The 9,815-nt window shown below is 46.2% G+C and overlaps 1 protein-coding gene across 1 annotated transcript; it reads right to left on the reverse strand.

Moving 5' to 3' along the window:
- Positions 1 to 1,698: 1,698 nt before the first annotated feature.
- Positions 1,699 to 9,405, reverse strand: LOC140389110 (zinc-binding protein A33-like). Its single transcript, XM_072473267.1, has 6 exons — positions 9,004 to 9,405; positions 8,534 to 8,629; positions 7,126 to 7,359; positions 6,283 to 6,305; positions 6,080 to 6,198; positions 1,699 to 2,003 (listed from the first exon to the last, which is right to left on the reverse strand). Exons 1-6 carry the CDS (start codon positions 9,403 to 9,405, stop codon positions 1,699 to 1,701), a joined length of 1,179 nt encoding a protein of 392 aa, XP_072329368.1.
- Between the last annotated feature and the right edge of the window lie 410 nt (positions 9,406 to 9,815).

The raw sequence follows: 9,815 nt of genomic DNA on the forward strand, positions 1-9,815 counted from the left end.
AGCAGCCGTTCCAATGGGACATACTTCGGCAGCCTGGGGAACCCTTTACACACCTTCCGTGCAAAGTCACTCACTTGTAGATACCTAAAATCACTCCCCCCTCGGGAGCTCTCCACTCTCCCACAGCTCTTCCAGACTGGCAAACCTCTCCTCCAAATATAAATCCCTGGCCCTCATCAACCCCACCTCTCTCCACCTCCTGTACATGCCATCCGTCTCCCCCGGTTTGAATCCGTGGTTCACACACAACAATGTGAGCACCGACATCCCCGCCATCCGAAACTGTCTCCTCAGCTGGTTCCACACCCTAACCGTGGACTGTACAACCGGGCTCTCCATATATCTCCTCGGTGACAACGGTAGTGCCACCGTTACCGTGGCCCTGAATCTGGGCCCCCTACAGGACTCCTCCTCCACCGTAACCCATTCCGGTCTCTCTCCCTCCCACTCTCACCTCACTTTCTCCACATTCACCACCCAATAAAAGTTAACAAGCAGATACAGTGAACTATTAGGAAGGTAAATGGTATCTTAGCCTTTATTACAACGGGGCTGAAGTATAAGACTATAAATCTTGCTGCAATGTAACAGGGATTGAGTGTGGTCACAGCTGGATGACTGTGGACAGTTTTAGTCTCCGTACCTGAGGAAACATGTACTTGCCTTAGAGGGAGCAATGAAGGTTCACGGAATTGATTCTTGGGATGAAAGGGTTTTCCAATATGAGGAAGGATTGAGTTGGATGGATCAATATTGTTTGAAGTTTAGAAGAACAACAGGTTTCTTATTGAAACATGTACAATTCTCAGAGATTGTGACAGGGTAGTTGCTGAGACTCGTCCAGAACGAGGGGGTCACAGAGTCAGGATAAAGGGTCGTCCATTTAAGACTGAGATGAGGAGAAATTCCTTCCCTCAGAGAGAGTTGTGAATCTTTGGAATTCTCTCTCTCGGTGAGATGTCAGTGAGTATATGCCACACAGAGATCGGTATATTCCTGAGTGCAAAGGGAATGAAGGGATAGGAGGGGAAAGTGGAGTCGGTGTTGATGTTCAGACAGGATCTTACTGAATGGTCACATGTCCTACTCCGGAACCTATTCTGATATTCTCATTCCTGATACCACCACCTGGAGGTTCCCTTCCAGTCACTCACCATCCCGACTGGGAAACATATCGGCCGTTCCTTCACTGCCACTGGGTCAGAATCCTGGAACTCCCTCCCTAACAGCACTGTGGGTGTACCTACACCACCTTCTCAAGAGCAATTAGGGATGGGCAACGAGGGCTCAGCCAGCGACATCCACATCCCAGACAGGAGAGAAAACATTCTTTCTGCTCATTCACTGAATCAGTAATCATCACACCAGGTGTCAGTCCCGTCTTCAAATAAAATATTTATTCAAGGGAGGAAACAAAATAAAGATTCACAATGAATTGTTCGAGAGCTGGGCACAGTTACCACAATTCAGGAGATTTTGCTTCATTCTATACCAGCCCAGTGTTTCTGGGTCCCATTATATTCAGAGAGGGACAGTGGGATGGGTGGAGAATCTGAGTTAAATTTACAGAATAAACAATACAGAAACACACTCACCCCCTGACAGCACACAGCAGAGAATCAGGACAACATGAGCTGTTCAGACAGTGAATCAGGCTTCTCACTAAAACTCCGGCCTCCCAAAACGTGTCCCACTGTGTTACCCAGTGAGCAGTGTGAGTGAATCAAGGTTATCACCAGACTTATCATTACAAGGATTAAAGATGGGGTAGAGTTTCTCGGTGAATGTGTCAGTGAAGGTGTACAGGTGAGACATGTCCTCAGCATCGTAAAATGACACCTGTCCTCCCTCATAATCCAGGTAAATTCCCAACTTCCGGGGTTTCACTTTCAGCTGGGAGATGACATCTGGGATTTTCAATGATTTGCAGTTAGGAGACCGGGCGATGACCCCGAATCCATTCTCAGGTGAACGTGTGATCTCTCCTTTCCTGTTGACAGACTCTGCAGACACCCACAATCCAGTAAGGCTTGTGTCCAAGACCCACCTCCCAGTAGTGTCTCCCTGATGTGAAACTCTGGGAGCTCAAAACATACAAGTGTTTATTAAATCTTCCCAGATGATCAGGGAGATCTTGCTCCTCATTTCCGAACCTCACACTAGTCAGATCCTGGGAAATGATGAGTCGGTTGTGTGCCGTCTCCGGGTCCAGGGTGAGAGATGCTGGAACTGGAAGAGAACATGATTGGGAAGCTGTTACTGTGAGAAAAACAGGAGTGAATGACGAGACGTGTACAGACGGTGATGGGACATCACCACTTTCCTCAGCCCAGGAACTGTGGAAGCTCAGGGACAGAGGACGGGATTCTCTCAGCCCGGGGCCTGGCCGGAGAATCCCCGGGAGCGGTGCGAATCGCGCCACGCCCCCCTGACGCCGGCACGCGATTCTCTGCTGAGCGGCGCTGGCGTGGTTGGCTCGGCATCGGTCGCGAGCCGCTCTCTGCGGCAGGCCCGCCGATTCTCGGGCCGGGAGGGGCCGAGCGGCCGTCGTGGAAACGCCGAGTCCCACCGGCGCCGCCCACACCGGCTCTCAGCCGGCCGGAACGCAGCGTTGAAGGGCGATGGCCTGCGGGGGAGGGGGCCCAGAGTGTGTGAAGACATTTCTTCAGCTCCATTCACTCAGCACAGATCAGCATCAATTCTCTGATAATAAACATCTCTCTCCAGGACAAGACCTTGGTTAAGACAAGTTGACCCTCATCTGCTTCTGACCCAGGACAGAGGCAGGAGGGAAAAAGGGAGGGAGGAACTTAAAATCAATCATGGTCACCAAAGAGAAAGTATCTGGAAAACTATTGGGATGAAAGGCAACTTGTCCCCTGGACCTGATGTCCTGCAACCCAGGATTTTAAAGCAGTGGTTTTGAAGAAAGTGGATGCATTGGTTGTAATCTTTCCAAATTCCCCCCATTCTGGACAAGTCCCAGCGGTTTGGAAATGTTTCAAAAAAGGAGGGAGACAAAGCAGGAAGATTTGGGCCAAATCTGTTATTTGGAAACTCTCGATGCCATTGTGAAGGAGGGAGTCACAAGACATTTAGAAAATCTTCATACAATCTGGCTGAGTCCACACGGTTTTGTTAAATGAAGATTGTTTTTGAGACATTTATCAGAGCTTTCTGAGTATGGGACCAGCAGGGTAGATAAAGGTGAACCAGTAGATGTTGTGTATTTGGATTTCCAAACGACATGTCCTCATGTAAAATATTACTGCACAATATAAGAGTTCATGGTGTTGGATAGAGGATTGGCAAACTACCTGGCATAGCCAATATAAATGGTTCATTTTCAGGTTGGCAAACTGTGACTAGTGGAGTGACACACGGATCAGTGATGGGGACACAATTGTTTCTGATCTATATTAGTGATTGGATGAAGAGACCAAATCTGGAGCCAAATTTACTGATGACAGAAAGTTTGGTTGGGAAGTTGTGAGGAGGATACAAAGCATCTGCGGAGGGATATAGACCGGTTAAGTGAGTGGACAAAGATTTAGCAGATGGAGTATAAAGTGGGAAAATGTGAGGTGGTCCACCTTGGCAGAAAGAATAGAAAATCAGCAAATGATTTGAAATGAAGATGAAATGAAAATGAAATGAAAATCGCTTATTGTCACAAGTAGGCTTCAAATGAAAAGCCCCGAGTCGCCACATTCCTGCGCCTGTTCGGGGAGGCTGTTACGGGAACCGAACCGTGCTGCTGGCATGCCTTGGTCTGCTTACAAAGCCAGCAATTTAGCCCTGTGCTAAACAGTCCCTTCAACAGAAAGAGACGGCAGAATGCTGCAGTACAGAGGGATCTGGGGGACCTTGTACATCAATCACTAAAAGTTAGTGTCCAGGTACAGCAAGGAATGAGGAAGGCGGATGGAATGTTGGCCTTTATTGGAAAAGGGATGGAGTGTAGAGTAGGGAAGACGTGCTGCAACTGTACAGGGGATTGGTGAGACTGCAGCTTGAGTACTGTGTTCAGATCTGATCTCCTTACATCAGGAGGGAGAGAGTCTCATTGGACACAGTTCAGAGAAGATTCACTTTGCTGATTCCTGGGATGAAGGGATTTCCTTATGTGGAAAGGTTGAACAGGTTGGTCTGTACTCACTGGAGTTTAGAAGAATAAAAGGTTATCTTATTGAAGCATAACATTCTGAGGGATTCCTTCGTCAGGGTAGATGCTGGGAGGATGTTTGATCTCTGGGGTAAGCGAGGTGTAGGCGACACAGCATCAAATGAAGGGGCCTCTATTTAAGACAGAGATGTTGCTATTTACAGCACAGAAGGATGCCATTTGGCCCATCATGTCCGTACCAGCTCCCAAAAGAGCGGCCCAGCTAGTCCCATTCTCCAGCCCTGTCTCCGTGGTCCCCTAAATTCGGCACATTCAAATATATATCCAGCTCTCTTTTGAAACCTCCTGTGGAATCCGCCTCCACCACTCTCCCATGTACCACATTCCAATTCCCAACAACTCTCTGAGTAAAGAAGTTTCTCCTCACCTCATTCCTAGCTCTCTTGCTGGCCATCTTGAAATTGTGACTCCTAGTCACTGACTTACCAACCAGTGGAAACAGAGTCTCCTTGTCAAAACTGTTGATAATTTTGAACACCTCAATAAGGTCACTTCTTAATCTTCTCTGCTCTGGAGAACAAGCCCAATTTTCCCCAATATTTCCTTGTATCTAAAATTCCTCACTGCTGGTATCATCCTAGTAAATCTCCTTTGCACTCTCTCAAGGGCTTTAACATCTTTCCTTAAATAATGTGCCCAGAACTGAACACAATACTCGACCAATGATTTGTAGTGGTGTAGCATCACATCTTTGCTTTTATACTCTGTGCCTCTATTTATAAACCCAAGGATCCATTTAGCCTTCTTAACAACTCTTTCAACTTGCCAGGCGCCCTTCAGAGAATTATGCACTTGAATCCTGAGGTCCCTCTGCTCCTGTACTCCCCTCAAAGTTGTACCATTGAGCCTATATTGTCTCCCCATGATTCTTCTACTAAAATGCATTACCTCACATTTCCCTGCATTGAAATTCATCTGCCAGGTATCTACCCATTGGCCAACTTGTCAATGTCCCTCTGAAGTCGCCCAGCGTCATCGTCACAATTCGGTATTCTCCCGAGCTTAGTGTCATCTACAAATTTAGAGATTTTACCCTCAACACGCAACTCTAAATCATTTATATCAATCGTAAAAAGCAAGTGTCCCAACACTGAGCCCTGGGGAACACCACTTGCAACTCGTCTCCAGTCTGAGAAATGGCCATCTATACCTACCCTCTGTCTCCTATCTTTTAGCCAATTTCCAATCCATGCAGCCCAGGACCCTTCAATCCCAAACATTTTTAACCTGCTAACCAACCTGCCATGTGGCACTGTATCAAATGCTTTCTCAAAGTACAAATATACAACATCCACAGCACTACCCTCATCCACTACCTGTGTCACCTTGTCAAATAACTCAATTACATTTGGCAGACATGGCCTGCCCTTGACAAAGCCATGAGGACTGGCTAATATTAATTAATTTTTCTCGAAGTGCATATTTTTCTCATCTCATATTATCGCCTCTATCAGTTTTCCCACTGCTGATGTCAAACTGACAGGTCTGTACTTTCCTGGGTTAACCTTTGCCCCTTTCTGAAACAACGGCATCACATTCGCAATCCTCCAGGACTATTCCTGTGTTAGATGAGGAATTCCATCTCGGAGAGGGTTATTAGTCTTTGGAATTCTCTACCACAGAGACCAGCAGAGGCTGGGTCATTGATTCATGACCGAGTTCGATAGATTGTTGATCAACAAGGGGGTTAAGGGTCATCTGGGGCAGGCAGGAAAGTGGGGTAAAGGCCACAATTCGATCAGACATGATCTTATCAAAAATCAGAGCAGGTTCACTGGGCTGGACCACTCCTGTTCTTAGTCCTTCTGATCTTATGATCATTTCATCAGTGTGTCAAACCTCATTAATCACTTGGATAACAGCAGGGAGACGGTAATATACAGAGAATGATACCTGGAGAAATCGCTGCTCTCATTTCCCTCCACACTTTGATGTATTTGACTGGTTCACCAGCGATATCCACAGGTAACTGAGTGGAGACAGTTCCAGGCTTGTGAAACACCATCTGACTCCTGTAAAAACAGGTCTGGAAATCAGTGTGTGTTAGAGAGACAGCAGTGATCACATCACAAAACTGTTTCTTTAAACCTGCTTACCTCATCAACAGGTCCTGAATATCCTGAGGGGAAAGAAACAGAATAGATATGATCGAGTCAGATTAAAGAGTTCTTGTTGATGTAAATCCCGAGTAGAAATCTACATTTTCACCCCTCTCGCCTCCTCATTATTCTCGATCAGTCTGCAATCTTTGACACGGTCGATCACACCATCCTCCTCCACTGCCTCTCACTGTTGTCCAGCTGGGTGTTCTGCCCGCACCAGTTCCCACTCTTTTCTCTCTAACCGTAGCCCCCATCACCCCTGTGGTCGGTGAACTACATTGGCTCCCGGTTCAACATCGTATTGACGTTGAAAGTTCTCATCCTTGTTTTCAAATTCCTCCCTGGCCTCACTCCTCCCTATCTCTGTAATCTCCTCCAGCTCCACAACCCTCCGAGACATCCTCTAATTTGTGTCTCTTGTCCATCCCCGATATTAATCCCAACACGATTGCTGGCTGAGACTTCATTTGAATCCAGCGTTCGCAGGATCAGGAACAGCAAAACCCACAACTCAATAAAGATCTAACAACTCCACTTTAACAATGCATCTTAACCCTGTCCTCAGTAGACCTCCATGGGCAGCAGTGTAAACGTCTCCAGTTCCCAGCCCAGCTCTCTCTGAGTCCAATCATCAATCAGTGCCGTGGTTACACTGAGTATCGGAATCACACTGAGATTCTCTCACCTCATTTCCCATTGGACCGTTACTGACAGCAGAAAGAAACAATCATCCAACCAATCAGACTGAGGCCTTGCCCAATCCCAGAGGTTAAAGGTCAGAGTGCCCGCCCTCAGTCTCTGGAATGTTTCACTGGACAAGACAAAGAGATTTTGTACCTTGAGGAACTCTGGGGCCTCTTGTACCGCCAGCCACGATTTTAGATCTCTTATTGCTCCTTCAAGAGAAGACAATTCATCCATGGTTTTGGTTAAATTGCTCTCCATTTCCTCGAACACTTTATTGCTTTTTCTCTCCACCTCTGCTTTCAGCAGCACCTCCTTCTCAACCAGGAACTTGTGCATCTTTTCAAATTCACTGTTGATTTCATTTCTCAGTCTGTCAACTTCAGCCTGGAACAGATTGAATACAGAACAGAATAAGCAACGTTTATAATCCCAGTTTCCCGGTCTCTGTCCACTGGGATAGAGGAAAACAATTTGCATACAGTATGACTAACAAATAATAACAGCTCACTGACGGCTCAATAATTTGATGGAATATTGGGTCTGTGGGAGTGAGTTACAAATAAACATTATAAAGTGATTCCAATGGTTAATCCTAAATAAGAATCATCAAGGTGTGAATTACAGACTGGAATTTAATCGAGGGGTTCAGATGGTTTATATATAGAATAATGGATACCTGGGAGTGAGTTACAGACTGGAATCTAATCGAGGGGTTCAGATGGTTTATATATAGAATAATGGGTACCTGGGTGTGAGTTACAGACTGGAATCTAATCGAGGGGTTCAGATGGTTTAGAAAAGAATAATGGATACCTGGGAGTGAATTACAGACTGGAATCTAATCGAGGGGTTCAGATGGTTGCTATATAGAATAATGGATACCTGGGAGTGACTTACGGAATGGAATCTAATCGAGGGGTTCAGATGGTTTATACATAGAATAATGGATACCTGGGAGTGAGTTACAGATTGGAATCTAATCGAGGGGTTCAGATGGTTGATATATAGAATAATGGAAACCTGGGAGTGACTTACGGAATGGAATCTAATCGAGGGGTTCAGATGGTTTATATCTTGATAAAGGATGCCGGGGAGTGAGTTACAGTCTGGAATCTAATCGAGGGGTTCAGATGGTTTATATATAGAATAATGGATACCTGGGAGTGAGTTACAGACTGGAATCTAATCAAGGGGTTCAGTTGGTTTATATATAGAATAATGGATGCCAGGGAGTGAGTTGCAGACTGGAATCTAATCGAGGGGTTCAGATGGTTTATATATAGAATAATGGATACCTGGGAGTGAGTTACAGACAAGATTTATTTAATCAATTGATGTGATTGATTAGGAGAGAAAATAACACATTTTCACATTGTCATAATAATCTGCAATTTGCAGACGCTCCCTTATATTGCAGTTCGGGGAGCAGCCCACAGTGTACTTTGGAGCAGCAGCATTTTATTCAGTAAAACTCTCTCTCTGACTGTGTGAGAGGCTCACTCACTCTCAATAACAAACACAGGGAAGTTTACACAAAGCCTAAAGGACACTCTCCTACCTTCATGTGTAAAATCCCATCCTCTCGTTCTCTTTTACTGTGGAGACTGAGGTCCATTTGCTTCTGCAGAGTTTCCAATGATGTTTCTAACTTGTTCTGAGACAGAAAGGACACAAAGGGGTTTGGCAAAGGAAACAATCATTGTCACATTCTGGAGGAGTTTGCTGTTTTAAATAGAGTGAGACTAGTGAGGTAGAGAAGGAGATATTCTCAGGATTGACACTCAATAAACAAAGTAGAAGCTGTGGGTTAATTCTGTTTGTTACAATTATCCTCCTCCAGGTTAATTCCCCTCCTCAATCAATCCTTTCCTCGTTCCAACCCTCTCTTTACATTCCTCTCCCCTTCCCTACCCCTTTCTCTCCTGCCCTCTCTTCCCCTTCCCACATTCGACAAACACTCTCTCTCTCTATTACTTACACCCTGTCCCTCTTCCCCATCTACCTGTGTCAGTAGCAGTGATCCAGTACCTTGTATATCTGGGCTGCCTCCTTTATTGGGATCACACTGTGCGTCTTATGAGCTCTGGACATCCCACACACCAGACAGATCGTTTTGTGTTCATCTTCACAGAAGAGTTTCAGCTTCTCTTCGTGTTCCTGACAGTAAAACTCCTCCTGTGGCTGTGTCACCTTCACCTTCTGCCCCCTGAACCTCTCCACGATGTTATTCAGGGTGAGAGCGGGCCTGACGTTCCTCTGGATGAAGACCTGTCGACACTGGGGGCAGGAAACATCGCCCGGGACCTCCTGCCAACTCTGAGAGATGCAGGAGCTCCAGAAATGATGTCCACATTCCAGAGACACCGGCTGGGTGAATATCTCCAGACAGATGGGACAGGTTAGTTCCTGTGTGAGATCTGGAGACGCCATCCCAGTGCTCAGAGTCTCTCTCTCCTTCCCTGTTCCAGCTCTGTCACTTTCAATTCCTGTTCAGGGCTGCACTTCCTGGATTTCACTTCACGTGATCAGTGACACACTCAGTGTCAGGAACTTTGGAATTAAATCAAACTGACCCCTTTATTGTGTCTGGAGCCCCTCCCTCATCCCTGAGCCCCTCCTTATTCTCTCTCCACCCTGTCTCCAGCTGACCCTCATTCTTACAAAAAACATCTTTTTGAAAATGTCCACCCCCATCTCCAACCTCCCCCTTGTTCCCCAAATTCCTGGAGAGTCTCTTTCTCTCTCCCAAATCCGGGCCCATCTTTCCCCCCTCAATCCTGCCTGAACCTCTCCGATCAGCTTCTGGACAGGAAGATGGAAAGTTGGTGCCGAGTTTGTGT

This window comes from Scyliorhinus torazame, chromosome 14 (assembly GCF_047496885.1).
Source record: "Scyliorhinus torazame isolate Kashiwa2021f chromosome 14, sScyTor2.1, whole genome shotgun sequence".
Classification (NCBI taxonomy): domain Eukaryota; kingdom Metazoa; phylum Chordata; class Chondrichthyes; order Carcharhiniformes; family Scyliorhinidae; genus Scyliorhinus; species Scyliorhinus torazame.